The 18,657-nt window shown below is 31.1% G+C and overlaps 3 protein-coding genes across 5 annotated transcripts in view; all 3 read left to right on the top strand.

The window, feature by feature from the left end:
• The first annotated feature begins 44 nt into the window (after nucleotides 1-44).
• LOC107448433 (RND transporter family member dispatched) overlaps nucleotides 45-18,657 on the top strand; it is a 51,277-nt gene continuing 32,664 nt past the window's right edge. For 2 of the 3 annotated variants that reach the window (XM_016063647.3, XM_016063617.3), the window contains exons 1-2: nucleotides 45-198; nucleotides 4,187-4,252. In XM_016063647.3, coding sequence (XP_015919133.2) covers nucleotides 4,251-4,252 — 2 coding nt within the window. In that variant the 5' untranslated portion in view covers nucleotides 45-198; nucleotides 4,187-4,250. The remainder of the gene's footprint in view (nucleotides 199-4,186; nucleotides 4,253-18,657) is intronic. The other variant, XM_016063625.3, reaches the window with a different exon arrangement.
• On the top strand, nucleotides 1,289-1,690 carry LOC139426912 (tigger transposable element-derived protein 3-like). The gene has a single exon (XM_071187052.1). It carries the CDS (start codon nucleotides 1,289-1,291, stop codon nucleotides 1,688-1,690), a length of 402 nt encoding a protein of 133 aa, XP_071043153.1.
• On the top strand, nucleotides 2,528-3,397 carry LOC122271179 (tigger transposable element-derived protein 4-like). The gene has a single exon (XM_043051585.2). The coding sequence runs from the start codon at nucleotides 2,528-2,530 to the stop codon at nucleotides 3,395-3,397; it is 870 nt and encodes a 289-aa protein (XP_042907519.2).

The raw sequence follows: 18,657 nt of genomic DNA, 5'->3' as shown, positions 1-18,657 counted from the left end.
TAACCATTTAGTTCGGATAAAAATAAGTCGTATGAGATGAAATTATTTACTTTGACTTCAACTATTATTTATTTTCAAAGTTACTACCACAAACAATCTCTAGTAGGTTATTGCTCATGTAGAAAATACTAGCATCCTAATTATGATGTTACACTTTCCTTCATCTTTAAAGCGAAGACAGAAAGGGATAATTTTAGAGTACGTATTGTGTTTACTTAATTATATTATTTTCACGAAGACAATATTATTCTTTAAAGATAATTGCAATCGCAAAGGAATAAACAACACCGTTGTGCCCGGAGAGCTGCCAGGTTATAATCTTTTTTAAAAAAAGAGTTGAAATATTTTGCATATGTCAATTAAAAAGTGGTTTTAAAAAATAACTCTTTTTTTGATTTTATCGGGCAGGTTTACTAAGTGGAGCAAGTGGCCACAGCCTTTCTTAATGTTGTATACTGTTTTAATATTTGGAGAGTGATAATTTTTAGCTTTTTTTTCAGTGGGAGATATTTTTTCAATTAAATTTATTACCTAATTATCAACGTGCAACTTTTTATATAAAATAACGCAAAAGTGAAGCGTATTTACAACTACAGTAGACGCTGCTTAATGTGATCACGGTTAATGTTATCAAACGTTTAATGTTATCAAAATCGCTTAGTCCCGTCCGCTTAGATCAAAATACATTGAAAAATCCTCGTTTATTGTAATCAAATGTTCGTTTATTGTTATCAGTTTATAGGTAAATTTTATTTTCCTGAAATCAATAAAAACAAGAAGGAAAACTTTTTTTTGTGTTTTGTGAAGTGTTTCCTGAAACTTTCCAAAAGTCCAAACGGGGCTCGTATATTATCTTTTAAACACCTGTTATTATGAGGGGTATTTTGCCATTTTCGGTCAAGCATTGTAAAATTCCGTAGCACTGTGCGATTTCAAATCCCCGGAAATCCTAAATAAAGAGAAAAGAAGACCTGCCAGTAACGAGTCAATGTTTGTCACGAGCCCCTTTTTAGAAGAACTAAACAATGTGACAGATGATGTGTCCCAGCCGCTATGGGAAGGGTTTAAGGGGTAACCTTCAAAAGAGAACATTGTTTCGAGTATGCCATTGGATCTTGGTAGGTCGCTATTGGCAGGTCGCTTACCGAGTCACTATTGGTCATTATTTGGGGGGGGGATAGAGGAACTGCCATACCAAAGTGTTTAAAAGACAAATACGAAAGAAGATCAACATAAATTTTCACTTTACCATAGTTCATACGGTTTGTAACCTGATTTGTTTTTTATAATGGAAAGGAAACCGAGAGATCTTACTGTGAAAGAAAAGGTTGACATTTTAAATCGTTACGATAAATTGCCAAAAATGAGCCAAAGGAATGCTGCTGTTCAATTGAAAGTTTCGCAGCCGCTTTTGTGCAAAATCATGAAGATATCGAAAAAAAAGTGCACTTTGAACGAAAATCTGAATTGTAAAAGAAATCGAGATGGAAAAGACAAAGAGGTTGAATCTGCATTAAAACTCTGGTTCACAAACGTTCGTGAGAGGGACGCTCATGTTAATGGTCCAATTTTGCGCCAAAAAGCTGAAGATTTAGCTGCAAAATTGGGTAAAGGAAACTTCGTAGCCACAGAAGGATGGTTCCACCGCTGGAAAGGGGCAGAACATACTTTTCTGAAGGACACATGGTGAACAAAAAGATGCCGATAATGTAGCCGCAGATCAGTGGATTAAAGAAGAATGGCCTAAACTTATTGCCATATATTCACATGAAGATGTATACAGTGTTTTCATCATAGAAAAAAAATGGGTGAGAATTTCTCACCCTTTCTCAAAAACAGGGTGAGATTTCAGAAAGTTAAGTGAGATTTCTAAAAACTAAAAAAACACAAATAGACTTGAAGAAAAATCATTTTTTTTGTTGTTATAATACATTTTTAACGTCTTCCATTTTTTAAAGCATTTAATATTGCTGCATCATCATAGAAGATTTTGCCTTTACTAGGTATTTGTCCATATTACATTAGCGCATAAAAAATTTGAACGTCTTACATGAAAAAACCTTACCTACCGTAAACACGTGGTTGCAGAGAAATGTGTTCAGAAAGGGGTTCGGAGGGGCTGTGTTCTGTTGTTCGAAAAGGTTCTGAACAATACTGATAAATAGGGAAGCTAGATAACAGGGCAAATGTTGAAAATAATGAAAGATCCAGGAAGAAAAGTGAAGCGGATTTTATTTTAAATGGCGTAAATTGATGCTTTTTCCAAAATGCGAGAAATTCGTGAATTTTGAAATTGATTTATAGAATGCGCGAATTTCTCGCGGTAATCATTTTTTAATGCGAGAAAAGAAAAAAATATGCGAGATTCTCGCGTTCTCGCGCTGTAGTGAAAACACTGGTATATAACGCTGATGAAACTGGCCTATATTTTCGTGCGTTGCCTGAACACACCTACATGTTTCAGAAGGAAAGTACGCAAGGGTGTAAAACCTCCAAGGAACGCCTAACTATGCTATGTTGCGCTAGTATGACCGGCACTAAAGAAAAACTTTTAGTGATTGGAAAAAGTAAGAAGCCCCGCTGTTTCAAAGGTGTGAAAAATCTGCCCGTCGATTATTTTGCCAACAAAAGGGCGTGGATGACTACCACCATCTTTAACGAATGGCTGTTGAAATGGGACAAGCGACTAAAACGGAACATACATGATGTAACTGTTTCATTAAAGAAGATAAATATCATGTTCTTACCACCAAACACCACTTCTTTAATTCAACCGTGTGACCAGGGAATTATCTGCACCTTGAAGGCATATTACAGAAAGGAAATGCGTTCAAGGATCTTAGAAAATATGGAAGACCAAGACGCTGAAGATCTTAATGCGAACGCTCTAGCCAAAAAAACAAATGTTTTGGATGCCATACATTTGCTAACAACGTCATGGAATAATGTCTCGGAAAAAACAATTCGAAATTGTTTTAGTCATGGAGGATTTTGTCAACCAGAGGACAACAATGCTGCTGTAATGAAAGAAATGGAAGACAATTTCAATCCCCCGCCCGATATGAATGCTGAGGAGTTTGAAGCATGGATGGAGATCGACAAGAAGGTTGAGACTTCTACTTCGTTAACTGATGAGGACATTTGCGAAGCCGTATGTGTCAAAGATCCAGCTTCGTCACAAGATTCTGGTGCCGATGATGAACCCGAAAGTGCTATCGAGGACAAAATTCCGACGCCTGCTCAGATGAGGGAGGCACTTCGAGTCTTACGGCTAGGTGTGCAAAACAAAGCTGACGCGGAACACTTTCATAAACATTATGATTATGAGCGATTCGTAAATGACTTGCTTCATAAGAATGCTAAACAATCGACAATTGATGATTTCTTTTTCAGTTAATAATTAACCTTTTGTATTGTTTTCTGCAGTTCATCATTAAATATGTTAGTATACTAATTCTTTTTCTTTAGTGTACATTAATTTCTATTAAATACTTTAGAGTCTTACAGCAACAACTCCTTATTTAAAATAATTTTTATTTTAATACGTATGTAAAAAAATCATTTTTTAGCTTAAATTTTGTTTGTTTATTGTATTCAATTGGTTATTGTTATCAAATCATGTTCGTCACGATGTGATCACATTAAGCGGCGTCTACTGTATTAGTTTAGTTTGAGAGAAACAGGAATTTTTTGAGTGGTGGATTATGATTTTAAAATCTTTTTTTTTTTTTTGTGGAGGTTGAATACATTTTGAATTTTCCCCTTAACGGAGAGAAGTTTATTCTCTGCCTTAAATAAATTAAAAAGTCGAAGTCGCTCAAAAAAATTTGATAAATATTTATATAAAATTCACTTAAGTTTTTTTTTTTTCCACATGAATAATCTTACTGTTTTGTTCTTCTATTTTACTATGTATAAAAGTAGTATATAGAGAAAAAATTATTGTAACATAAATATTGTAATAGTATAATATAAAATTTTATATATAAATATAATTTACCCTGTGGCAGAATTGCAGCCACATTGTCACAAAATGTTACTGAGTTCTTGCAGAAAGATTTTTCTTTTCTACAGAAATTTACACACATAATATTTGAATCATGTATTTAGATAATCACTTTTTGACTCGTTTAATTTACGGCAATAGTCTTGTAAATCGATGCAATGGTTTTTGTTGTATTTGCAGGAGTTTCGGGTGGATTTCAAATATCCTGATACATTTCGAATAATAGGAAAATTTCGAATCCTGCATGTGAGTATTTACTTTTAAAGGCTATCAAATTTTTGGCAGTTATGGCTATTAATTTCTCCATAGTTTTTAAATCCAATATTTTTATGCTGTAGGTATAATTCATTACAACAACCTGATCTCGAAGCGAAACACACATTCGAGGAGTCCGATGCGGGAGATTTTGTTGATGATCTTTTTTTAGCAATTGCTACTAATTTTTAATTATCTTTTTACTGTCATGGTTATTTACCAAATGCGAAGAAGGAAATCATTTGTGCATTCCCCCTTCCATCAAAATCTGAGAATGTCTCCCATATTATTATTATAACAAAATTATTGCATTTTCAATTTTAAAAAAATTATAATAGTTTTTTTTTTTTTTTTGTATAAGCAGTGCTTTTGTTATTTTAACCCTTAGGCTACTAATGGGACTCATTTGTCTCAACAAATGTTTAAAAATTACTAATGGAGAGAAAAGCACTTAGAAACTCATTGTAATATATCCCAGTCGTAGAGTTGAAACAAGTACATGCGTTTCATGTGTCAAGTATCCCCTAGATGGCGCTAAAGACAAGTTTCTTGCATGAAATAGCATTGTGATTTTGCCCTGGGACAGATATATCCCACTAGTATTCTTCATTGGGATTGTTATGTCCATTCATATTTTCTGAAATGAACAAAGAAAAAAGAATATGTCCAATGTGTATATCGGGTCCAATGTGTATATATGTCCAATGTGTATGTCTATGTCCAATGTGTAATGTCGGGTTATGCAAAGATTGCTTCCCCCTATATCATACCATGTAAAAAAAAAAAAGTCCATATATAATAAATTTTTCCGGAATGATGAATTTGCTTGTAGTAAGTCAATCACTACAGGTGGGACATATGTATTTCACCATCAAGTACAGCCGGGACATTTCTGTCCCAGCCTCTAAATTGATAACCGCTTGTCAGAAAAATTCCAAATACTAAATTTGCCTTATTTGTGACCTATTTTGTCCTTTTGAATAGTAAACCGGACAAAAAAAAATATCATTTTTTAACATTCGTAGTCAAAGGGTTAAATTAGTAACATACATGTGTGTTATTATTATAAATATCTTGCAGAAAGATATTAGTGCTAGAGAGTTTTGTCGCAGAAAGCTCAAAAAAATTCTGCCACAAGGATAATAAATATAGTGCATATATCTATATATATATATATAATATTGACTGCAGGGTAGAATAGAAAAGAATATCGACAGTGTAAAAGAATTTCTTTTATAATGAGTAGTACTAAAAAATTTCAGCAATGATGACAAATTTTTTTGCAAGTGCCCTTTTTATTTGTGTATAATATCCATATTTGATTATTTTTTTTATAGATAAGTTCATTATCTCTTTAACTAAGTACTAACATAATAAGAGAAGCACATTTTTAACTAGTTGTTTGGTTGGACTAAAAAATAAGTGAAGGATTATTTTTTAAACAGTTTTTGTTGGGATCATTATTTTGATATTTTTTTATTACTTCCTTCTTATATCCGAAATATGTATCAACATTCTCAACGAAATCTAAAATATCCCTATTTCTTGTGTTGACCAGTTGTTTTTTTTTTCTTCCAAAGAAGATGGAATTCTGGCATTTCGCTTTTCTTAAAGGTTAATTCTTTACTTAAATTCCTTTGTATCAGTTTGCAAAGAATTGAAAAGTAATGCCAACGTTTACAATGTAAATGATTTTAATACAGGGTGCATAGCATTTTTATAAAGTGCTTAAAGATGCTTATTTTCCTTTTTTAAAAGCCCTTAAAAGGGCTTTTTTCATTGGATGCTTTTAAAGAGTGCTTAATTTTCCCTTTTTTCCAAAATGAGATTTTTCCTTTACTATGTTGATTTTCGCTTCGAATTATGCAAAAAGACGCGGTTCACATTGTTCTATTCAACGATTTCACAATTAATTCAGCCCCAATCAATTTCGGCGCACTGTCAGTCCGTAGCGTATCAAAAAGCCATTTGTTTTACATGATTCAAAATTTCATGATTTTTGACAATTGTCAAAAATAATGCCAAAAGGTTTTTTTTTTTTTTCATTTTTGACATGACTGTTAAGATAAGATAAAACCGTCAATTGTCAAAAACTTTCTAACCCTGCCTAATTAGGAAGTTTTTTTAAAATAATAATATAGATACAAAAGTAATAATTAAAATATTTTTTTGAGTGCTTGAAAAGTGCTTATTTTTTGTTGAATAATTTGTCTACGCACCCTGTAATAGAGAAGACAAAAAAAAAAAAACATAATAAAGAGAGAGAGAGAGTTTGAAGCAAAGCGGAGAGTCGATTTGGAAAAGTTTTATGGAACCCATAAACTTATATAACCAATTCACTTGTTTCCAGATTATTTTGCAATTTTATTTATTGTTAGTATCAACTTGTTATAAATTGCTTTGTAGAAAGAGCAGTCTCACAGGTAAACAGAAAATGAAACACCTGAAGAGAAAGTCACAGGAATTTCGACTGAATTAATTAACAAGAGGTATCCGATTCACCTGGAAAGTCACGAATTTCAATATTGAACCAAATTTGTCATGATTTTAGCTATTTTTTTTTTAAAAAATCATGAAAACTCTTAGATTTAGGTCACTGAAAAATCTAATTTTTAAAATGGAATGTTACCCCCCAATTTCATAGTGTTCCGAATATTTAAATTTGTAACAAAATCCCCACTCACAGTCATATTTGATTAAAATATTTTTATCTTGTTATTTAAAAATGATGGTGTTCGTTCAAAAAATGATAGAAAAAACATTTCTAGAGAGAATTATCTTTTAAAGTTCTGTGATTCCAGAATTATTGTTATTTATTTTTTTATTTTATCAATTTAAAATTCTTGCTGATGTAAGCCAGTCATTGACAAATTTTTTTATTCGGAAATGAGAGCAGAAAAATTAGGAGTATTTTTTCCTTTCCGATGAACAAGGAAAGTATCTTTAGAATGTAATTCTGCAGAAAAAAAGATAGAAAAAAATTATTTGCTTTTGCATTTTTTCAGCTATTTCATTGCTTCAACTCTTTCTTTACTCTGTTTTTTAAATTAAAATCTATAAATATGAAGATCAGAGTATCACAGTTTTGGTTATACCTACCATTTCAATGAATGTTGTTATAATGTTTTTTTAAATTTATTGTTGTGTTTTTGTCGGAGAAAGTAGTAACTTCGTTAAGTTATGAAAAATTCTTGGAATTAGTAATAGAAAGTCATGAATTTGAAATGTAGCAGATGCGCTGAATTAAGTAATATTTTACAATTAAATTTAAATGCAAAGTATTAAATTGAAGTTTGCATAATGAAACTTTTCATCTTTCATGCTATTATTTTATACTCTTATACGAGCTTTAAAAATTTTCAAATATACCAATAATTAAACTTATTGTATTGTGATATGATACTTAGACAACAAATAATATTTTTTAAACATTAATTTTAATAAAAGAATGAAAAAAACTTTACATTCATTATAGCTAAAATTTCATCACTTTTGTAATTATTTGTTTTGTAATATTTTGTTTTGTAAATATTTGTTTTGTAAATATTGAACATCTTGAAAGATTTTGCTAATTGATACATACTGCATGATAATATGGTATTATAGGAGCTATATAATAAAAAAACAGATAAAATTTTAAAAATCAAATTGTCTGAATTCAATAATTAATAAATAAGATTAATATGGGCGCCCTATAACATTTTACTTCTGACAAAAATATTTAGTTTCAATATTTATTTTATTTTCGTTTCAAAATTTAAGAATTTTTTTTATTCATTAAGAAATGCTGAACCAAATTACGAATTTTAATAGAAATTTAACAGAGTAAATTCATTAATTGTAATATGAATTTATTAACGTTTTAGTTTGTTAACAACTCTACACATCTTTATCAGCTGAATATGATAAAGGAATAACGACAATAATATTAATCTTGTAAATTTTAAATTTATACATTTATAAATAATTTTTATTTAAATGTAAAAGAATTATACAATGTCTTTTTTTAACTCCTACTCTGTCAGATTCGCATCCCATATGTTGTTATACATAATAATTATGTGATTTGGTAAATGTGATAAAAATTGCAGTCAAATTGCTCGTTATTCACAAAACTGACAAGGACATTTCTCCTTATCTCATGCGTTGTTATACATAATAATCATGTGATTTGGTAAATGTGATAAAAATTGCACAATTATCACATTGCTTAGTAATCCTTTGATTAATGTGATTTTATTTTATTACTTACCCTGTTTAGCATACTCTTTCAGTAAATGTGATCAGAATTATAAAATGACCACATGGCTCGTTATTCCTAGTTCTGATTTTTTTTTTTTTTTTTTTTTAATGATACGGGCCATTGTTTGTTTTTCACAAAACTGACAATGACATTTCTCCGTCTCTATCTGAAATGAGAAATCCTTCTTCAAATAAAATAAGCTTATTCTAACAAATATTTAGTTATGTTGACGCAAATATAACAATTTTGCTTCAAACCTTGGCGTTTTCGAAACTAAATACTTTTTCACTGTCAATTTAGTGACATATGTTTGCATAAAATTAAATGCTTTTAAATGTTAAATTTTTTTCAAAACTGAAGAATACCAAACTGATACTTTTCTTTCAACATATATGCTCCCTTATATATGTATGTTCGACGCTCGGTGGCTGAGGGGTAGCGCTCCCGTGCAACAGCTCCTAGGTTCGATCCTCGGGTCGAGCAAGGTTGACCCAGCCTTTCATCCCGATCATTGGGTTGATAAATGAGTACCAAGCATGCTTGGAAGCTAAACACTGGGGGTTTCGCTTTCGGCTGACCACCTAACCGGAACATCTGCTCCTGCACCCTAGAGCCCAAGGTCATGAAAACTGAGATGAGCACAGTAGGCCTTGGCCCTCTATGGGCTGTCACACCACTTAGTTTAGTTCAGTTATATATGTATGTTCCTTTATAGCAGAGAAGAGATTTATCAGAAAATGGGGGGGAAAGCTGCTAAAATGTTGGTACTAAGTTCATAAACAATAAGGAGTTTTAAAAAAACACACGTTCGAATATTGTATTAAAAATATCAAGATTTAAATAATAATAAAAAATGGAACATCGTGGAAATGAGTAGTAAAAGCTGCAAAAAAAAAAAAAAGACTTGATGATGAAGTTTGCTCAAGCAAGGCACGTTAAAAGTGATAGGTAAATGCGCTATTCGAAGCTCGCAATTCCTTATAATCAGGAGTTTGAGAACCACACGTGTGGAAAAGCGTAGTACAGTAGGAACCGATTATCCGGAACGATCGGGACCATCGCTATTCCGGATAACTGATTTTTCCGGTTTTCTGAATCACTATAAAAAGCCGTTTTTTTATTGTTAAACCCAACTAAAAAATATATATATGTTTGGAAATAATCTTAAAAAGAAGAAAAAACGATGAAGTGATACACTAATGATTATTTCCAAAATGATGGTAAGGTAAACATCTTTCAAGAAAGAAAGAAAAATCCTAAAATCTTATGAGGAAAAAAAAAATTTTTTAAAAAAATTGCGGGAAAATTTATCGAATTTTGTTCCGGTTTTCTGATTTCTGTACTGTAATAATAACTGACAAAAGGACAATTCGATTTAAAAAAAATAAAAGGCGTGTTAAAATCTTTGGGATGAAATCGTCACAAATGAAGTGCACATTTAAATGCGCGATCGATTCGATTCGTAATAATACAGGGTGCGTAGCGTTTTTAAAAAGTGCTTAAAGGTGCTTATTTTCGTTTTTCAAAAGCCCTTAAAGGTGCTTTTTTTCAGTGGGTGTTTTTAAAAAGTGCTTCATTTTCCCTTTTTTCAAAATGAGATTTTTCCTTTTTCTATGCTGATTTTCGCTTCGAATTAGACAACAGGTGACATTGTTCTATTCAATGTTTTCACATTTCACTCATCCCCAATCTATTTCGACGCATTGTAAGTCCGTAGCGTATGAAAACGCCATTCGTTTTACATGATTCAAAATTTCATGATTTTTAACAATTGTCAGAAACAATGCCAAAAGTTTTTTTTTACTTGCCGCTTGAAATAAGATAAAACCGTTGATGGTCGAAAACTTTCCAAACCTTCCTGATAAAATTTACATGATTTATTTTATGAATTATGCAAAAAGACACAGTTCGCATTGTTTTATTCAACGTTTTCACAATTTATTCAAACCAAATCTATTTCGGCGTATTGTCAGTTCGTAGCGTATGAAAGCGCCATTCGTTTTACATGATTCAAAACTTCATGATTTTTGACAATTGTCAAAAACAATGCCAAAAGTTTTTTTTTTTTTACTTGCCGCTTAAAATAAGATAAAACCGTTGATGGTCGAAAACTTTCCAAACCTTACCGATAAAATTTACATGATTTATTTTATGAATTATGCAAAAAGACACAGTTCACATTGTTTTATTCAATGTTTTCACAATTTATTCAAACCAAATCTATTTCGGCGTATTGTCAGTTCGTAGCGTATGAAAACGCATTCGTTTTACATGATTCAAAACTTCATGATTTTTGACAATTGTCAAAAAAAATTGCCAAAGGTTTTTTTTTTTTTTTTTTTTTTTTTTTGGACATGATGGTTTAAACAAGATAAAATCGTTGATGGTCAAAAACTTTCCAACCTTGCCTAATTATGATATTTTTTTAAAGTGCTTAAAAATATTTTTTGAGTGCTTGAAAAGTTCACCACTTCAAAAGGTTTTCTTTTCTTTTTTTTTGACATGCCGCTTAAAATAATGAAACCGTCAATTGTCAAAACTGTCTAATTATGATAGTTTTTCAAAGTGCTTAAAAGGTGCTTATTTTTTGTTGGCTGCGCACCCTGTTAACACATAATTAAATCTTTGAATAGCCTATCTTGAATTTAACGACTACCCATGTTGTAGCCTTGTTGCATTGAATTCAAGGAATGACGTTTACTAGCCACGGAGAGGAAAAGCTTCGAGGATTGTCAGCAATGTAGTCGGTGCAAACTGGGATTCGCGTCGACCAAGGATTTTATTTTATAACCGTCGTTGAACAGAACATACTACTTGTTTAATTTATTGTCAGTTCCTGAAAGCTTTAAACGCTAAGTATGAACCTCTAAAGTTACAAAATAATCCTCTAAGTTATTCTTTAGAAATTTAAAACAAAATTGAGAGTGTTTTTTTCCATTAATGTAGGGTAGTGTATTTATATATATACAGTCGGACTTCTTTTTAGTGCACTTCCATTTTGCGAATTTTTTCGAGGAACCAAGAACATTTTGGAAATTTCTTCGTAAAATAACTTCCAAATAACGAATCGAATTTTCTGTTTAACTAACTTTTCTTTGAGGTCCACTTTCCCTATTTCCCAGAATATTTCAGAACATTTCAAACTTGTTAACTCATTTTATGGGGAAATGACCTTGAATTGATTTTCGAAGCCACTTATCTTTTAGAGAAAGCAGTAAAATCCCTTTTTGTTTGCATTTCAAACAAAAAAATTCTTACAAAATTGACGGATATTATCAATGAAACTTAAGAAACCATGTGGTAATGCATGTTTAATATTACTTTTATAATAATTGCAGCTATAATTTTATGCATAAATTTTGCTTTTTTTTGAAGTTGAAAATGTATGTAGCATGATTGTGTGATACTAGATAATGTTTAGCTCGATTCTTGCTTTCCATGCAGATTTCTTTTATGATTAAGATTTATAAAATAAATAGTAGATACTAGTTTACAAAATAAAAGGTGTATCCATTGCTGTTTCAATTATTTCTAGTGTTCATGAATTTAAAACCAGTTTTGTGTCATTTAAGTATTTCAAAAGGTGACTTTCTATTTAGCGATTTTTCCATATAACTAAATTACTATCGGGATTTAGCAACTTCGTTAAATAGAGGTCCGACAGTTTGTATATATATATATATATATACACAGTGGGGGCCAAAAGTGTGGACACTTTTTGAAAGTTTCATGTTTTTCAACTTTGTAAAATATATTAATTTTCACTTAAATACAAACGTTTATATATCAAATTGAAGGTAATTTAAGATAGANACATAAAAAATATCTAACAAGTTTATTATAATAAGTGTTAAAGTTGAAATATGTCGTGTAAAAGTAACACACGTAACGAAAGAATCGCCCCTTACACAATCAATGCTTAGTAGGATAATCTTTAATTTTTAAGACAGCTTCACAGCGTCTTTTCATCGAGTGAACGAGTGTTTGGAATTCATGTTTCGTAATCACATGGTGCCAAGAATCAATTATAGCTTCACTTAGTTGTCTTTTATTGGATGGACGTTTTTTTTCGTACAAGATTTTTCAAACGTCGCCACAAATCTTCAGTTGGATTGAGATCAGGGCTGTTTCCTGGCCATGGTAATATATCTATGACTTCATTTTGAAAGCATGCTTTGCATACTTTTGCCGTGTGGCATGGAGCTGAATCCTGCTGAAAAATAAATGGTTCGCTGTTGGGGAAGAGATCCCTGATGGAAGGTATCAATTTTGGTTGTGATAAAAGAAGCAAACAAGAGAAAATGCTTATCGTTACATTACACTCTATAGATGGTTTTAAAAAAATCAGTATAAGTATTTATTTCGAAGTTGACATTTCAAATTATTTTTTAAAAAAATGAAGAAAAAAATCAGTCGAACACAGAAAAAAGTTCATAATGTCCAACTTCCTCACTTTTTTAGTTCACTATATCCACAAAAAATAACATTATACGTGCATAACAAGGCACGGGACCGAACATTTCGTTCACTATATCCAGGAGCTCACTATAAACCGTGTTCACTATAGCGGGGTTTGACTGTATATATCAAAATGTAGAGAAAACGAGGGAAAAATTACAGAACAATGATAAAAGGGGGAAAAAAGAAAAATAATAATAAAAATTTTATTATTATAATTTTAATATAAATTTTATTTATTTTTAATATTATTTTTCTTTTTTTCCCCTTTTATCATTGTTCTGTAATTTTTCCCTTGTTTTCTCTACATCTTGAACTTATTTCATGAGTCCTATTTACTTGCAGCTTATGATCAATAAATAAAGCTTATTGTTTTTCTTAATTTTCTTCGTGTTTTTTTGTTTTTGTTTATTATGCTATATATATATATATATACGATTCTATGCATTCAAATGTGAAAAGATGTTTTAAACTAAATGACGTAACGGAATGTATCGGCGGCATACCCATATCTTAACCTGAATTTTCCCGGAACCTTTGCGGGTCCTGTTCCGGGAGGATTTTCCAAGGAAATGGGCCTGCCACTGACCTTCGGAGGGGGAGTTTAATCAATATTTCCCGGGTTATTATTCGCCAATAGTAGTCGCCAGTTTATGTCACAGATACCGCCAAATACTTCCCTCCCCCCTTTCTTTATTTATTCTTTTACTTGTTCGGAAAGTTTTACACTTTGTAATTATCCAAATTTATTTTCATGTTCTGTGTTTACTTTTAATACTTTGACGAATACTCGTGTTCGAACTTTTTTTTTTTTCATTTTTAAATCGGAAACTATGGAAATATTTGTGCAGTCATTTTTAGTTAAATTGGAGATAAAAGCAATTAAAAATAATCATTACATCCCTATAACGTTATTAACGATCTTATTTTAATTCTTCTGCATAAACATCAAAGAGATGTAAAATAAAAAAATTGTTTCTAATTTTTTTTTTTTTACCACGCCTATACTCGAAATTTATACGTAATTGTTTGATATTAAAAAATCAGGGTTGGCAAGATTTTGCCACAAGTGGAAAAAACCTTGGTAAAAACTGTCCTGGCGAAAACAGATTTTTGCCAAGCAAAGTGGCAAAAACCTATATTTTCCAAGATGAGAGGACAAAAGCACATTTTTAATACAAAATTATTCCTGAAATTGAAATATATACTATAAATATATATAATTAAAAAAAAATTAGCAAAATTATTATTCCATAATTAAATCATAATGTATTAATATATCATTTAAGTAGTTTAAAACATTATCGATCGGAAAATGAGTGATTATTCTCTTTTTTCCAGTGAAATGAACTTTCAATCTTTATATTATTAATATTTTAAAAATAATTTTCTCATGTAATGTATCAAAATTATTATTCCTTATGATTGATTTAAATTTGTTTCAAGTATTTTGTAATAATATTTAATCAGCAATTTAGATAATTTGGTTTTTGCCGGTTTCTGTCAGTTTTTACCAGGTTTGTGCCGCCAAAAACTCCAACCCTGGAAAAAATTAATTTGTAGCTTTTCCAACCTCAAGAGTGATTTTTTAAATTTTTTTTATTGAATCTTCAAATTATTGAAAAATTTATAACCCCTCTATATTTCACGTATAGAAAATAACTAACGAGGTAACGTTTAGAACGTTCTCTGAAATTAACAGGTTTTTTTTTCTTTTCTTTTTTTTTCTTTCCCTTTTTGCTCACCTTTTCAGCATCCGAAACAGTATAAAAAAAAAAATATTAACTTGAGTACTTGTATTTAAGGAACAGAATGGAATTGTTTGTGATTTCGAATTTAAAATTTTAAAAGAAAAAAAAAATTAAGAGAAAAAATATTTTTAAAAACCGCGTTTTTGTAGTGGAGAATAATAATTAAAAAACATAAATTTGAAAAACGAAAAACGTGGGTCGCATGAAGTACATAACAGCACAAATATACATATATCTACACATTTTCTTACTCAAACACATGCACAACCACATACACATCCACATTCAGATACAATTACAGATATACATACACATATTCTCATGAGCACACATACTGTTACTGTTATGTATTTCATGCGCATGTGGCGTAACTACCGCATGTGTATGAGTAAGAAAATGTGTATGTGTATATGTACTGTTATGTATTTCATGCGCCTCACGTTTTTCGTTTTTCAAATTTTTGTTTTTTAATTATTATTCTCCACTACAAAAACGTGGTTTTTTAAAATATTATTTTGATTTTTTTATGTACTCACTTCCAAAATCTCAATTGTTTTCACTCACTGTACACAAAACTTTTCAACTGACATGCTGAGTGTCTCATTTGAAATAATCGAATCGACAACAAAAGACAATCGCGAAAATATTAATTTTTCTTTAATTTTATTTTACTTTGTATGTCTTTTTTTCCTCTTCATTTTCATACATTGTCATCCAATTCTGAACTATGTGCCAAATTTGATGTCTGTAGCCTGTCGGGAAGTTAGTTTAAAATGGACCACNTTTAATTTTATTTTACTTTGTGTGTCTTTTTTTCTCTTCATTTTCATACATTGTCATCCAATTCTGAACTATGTGCCAAATTTGATGTCTGTAGCTAGTCGGGAAGTTAGTTTAAAATGGACCACCCGAACAGACATGCAGGAATGCAAGTTGATATAAACGTGGTAATAAAATAAAAGACGCTGTTAACATTTTAATGAAAATGAAATGAATTTTTTTCCACGAACTATTTTAAATGTGTTCATTATAAAAAGATAAAAGTGGTAAGCATCATCTAAAATCAAAATCAACTGTGCGTTGTCCTCCCGTAAAATTCTCCTGAAATAAATAAGAAAAAAGAGTTCAGTAAGTTTCAAATGCTGAAATAATTTTTTTCTTCTTCAAAATGTGAAAAAATGGGTGAAGTTAATTGTACAGTAATTTGTTTTGATTGATTTGAAACTTTATAGCTCAACATAAAAAAAACTCTGGATTTTGAAACAGATGCACACACACCGGAAAAATTTATTTCTTCGAAGAAACTGGAAGCAATTAAGAAAAATAGCCTAAATTGAAAACCAATTAATATCACAGTTTTTCATATCATAGGGTGCGTAGCCTTTTTAAAAAGCCCTTAAAGGTGCTTTTCTTTCATTGGGTGTTTTTAAAAAGTGCTTACTTTTCCCTTTTCCGAAATGTGATATTTTTCTTTACCCAGAGACCGATCAAGACACATTCAGACCCACAAAATTTTCCGGGCCTCTAACAAAATATTTTGAAATTAAATTTCTGAAGCAATAAAAGAATCTATCGAACTGCATGATTCAAGAGAAACATTTGAAAGGCAGGCAATTATTTTTGCGCATCTAAATATTAAAACAAAATATAAAACAATATTGTATGAAAATAGTTTGGTGACTACAGACAATTGAAATCAGTGATTTTTGCTAAAAGTCTGAAAGATTGTAGCCTTCCATCTGACATGTTTGTTAAGCTTTTATGTAGTTGACACTAATCAGACTTGACGAATGTGCATTCTCGTTGCATTTGCTTAAGCCGTTGGAGTTCACCCATTAAAATTCAGCTATACTTTCGAATTTGATTAGTGCAATGTTTGGTTTATCACAATATGAGGAAAATTTGAAATGCCTTTTTTTTAGATAAACTGTTTCTTTCGGTAATTTTTTTTCAGACTTTTACTAATTTTTGAGGCCCTAAGCCTGTCTTTACCATGTTGATTTTCGCCACAAATTATGCAAAAAGACGTTGTCCTATTCAACGTTTTCACAATTAATTCAATCACAATCTATTTCGGCGTACCGTCGGTCTGTAGTGTATGAAAACATCATTTGTTTTGCATGTTTGATGAAATACTTGCGGGTCCGCACTTGCGTATACTGAGCTGGATTCGGTGGTTAGGATTTTTGTCTCTCGTGTGCTGCATTTTGCGAAAGATTCTCAATTTCAGACTTCATTTTCCTCACTCTGTCATAGAATCGAAAAATCTCTCGAATTTTTGCTGATGACGGAAACCCACTAAACATTATCAATTTTTTTTCCCCCTCTATTAGCGATAGCCCCTCTATTAGCGATTTTCCCCTCTATTAGCGATTTCTCTCGTTAATTTCATCGTTTGTGATCTTCGTCACTGTAAATAAAACCATCAATTGTCAAAAACTTGCCAACCCTGTCTAATTAAGATGTTTTTTAAAGTGCTTAAAAATATTTTTTTCAGTGCTTAAAAGGTGCTTATTTTTTGTTGAAAAATTTGGCTACGCACCCTGTCTCATTTTTTTAAAAAAATAGCTGATTTTAGTTGTATACAGACTATTTAAAAATTATATTATTTGAAATGAATATATTATTAAATGAATATAAAATAAATATTTAATATGAACACATTATAAAAATGAATGCGACCCATTTGTAATTGTGTGATTTATAGTATAAGTTTAGTAGCATTCATGAAATTTGATTATGATACACAGTTCTTTATGTAAATAAGGTTTTACTAAACATTCCGATAGATCTTGAGAAAATCATATTTCTTCCTTTTCACTCATTTTAAAAGAAAGATATATTTATTAAATAAAATTATTTAAACGAGATTTCATTTTTTTTTTTTTTTTTTTTTTTTTTTTTNAGAATTATGGCATTGGAGAAATCTATTTCTTCCGAGGCAGTTTTTCCACTCTTCAATTCTTCTTCAAACAAGCTTCACAAAAAAAAATTTTCTTTACACTTAAATTGTGCTTATTTCTTATTTTTTATGAAAATGAAGTATGTTTTTGCAATTGTAGATTAAGCTCCTCAAAAAGCGTATGGAAAAAAAACATATATAAATGCGTTTCAAATTCAATGGTCAATCATGGTGCGCAGTAGCATTTTTAAAAAATGCTTAATGGTGCTTGTTTTCGATTCTCGTTTTTTAAAAGCCCTTAAAGGTGCTTTTTTATTGGATGTTTTTAAAAAGTGCTTAATTTTCCCATTTTTCCAAAATGAGATTTTTGCTTTACTATGTTGATTTTCGCTTCTGCAAAAAGACGCGTTGTTCTATTCAACGTTTTCACAATTCCTTCAACCACAATCTATTTCGACGTACCGTCGGTTCATCACGTATGAAAGCGCTAATCATTTTACATGTTTGATGAAATACTTGCGCGTCCGTATGTGCGTCTACTGAGCAGGGTTCGGTGAGACTATTGCACTCTCTTGTGCAACTCTGCTGCATTTTGCAAGATATTCTCAATTTTAAGCTTCATTTTCCACCCTCTGATATCAAACCAAAAAATCTCTCGATCATTTTATAATGGCTAATATAATCAAGAAAAGAGTTCTTTGTCAGAAACTACACTGGTGGACAAAATTAAGAGATGGAAAGCATTTTCGCACATTCATTCGCACATGCAAAATACCCGCACACCGCTCCATGTGTTTGACAATGGTTCCTTGAATGCCCAGATGTACAAGCAAGAGGTCCTAGAGCCCTATGTGCGTCTTTTCAGGGGCGCTGTTGGCCCTGAGTTCATTTTTATGGACGACAATGCGCGTCCACATAGGGCTCTCATGGTTGATGAGTATCTGGAAAGCGAGGATATTCAACGAATGGATTGGCCAGCCAAATCCCCTGACCTGAATCCTATTGAACATGCTTGGGATGCTCTTGGGAGAGCTATTGCAAT

Source organism: Parasteatoda tepidariorum, chromosome 10, assembly GCF_043381705.1.
Source record: "Parasteatoda tepidariorum isolate YZ-2023 chromosome 10, CAS_Ptep_4.0, whole genome shotgun sequence".
In the NCBI taxonomy this organism is placed as follows: domain Eukaryota; kingdom Metazoa; phylum Arthropoda; class Arachnida; order Araneae; family Theridiidae; genus Parasteatoda; species Parasteatoda tepidariorum.
Note: the sequence above shows the minus strand (reverse complement) of the source record. Positions and strands in the feature narration are given on the sequence as shown.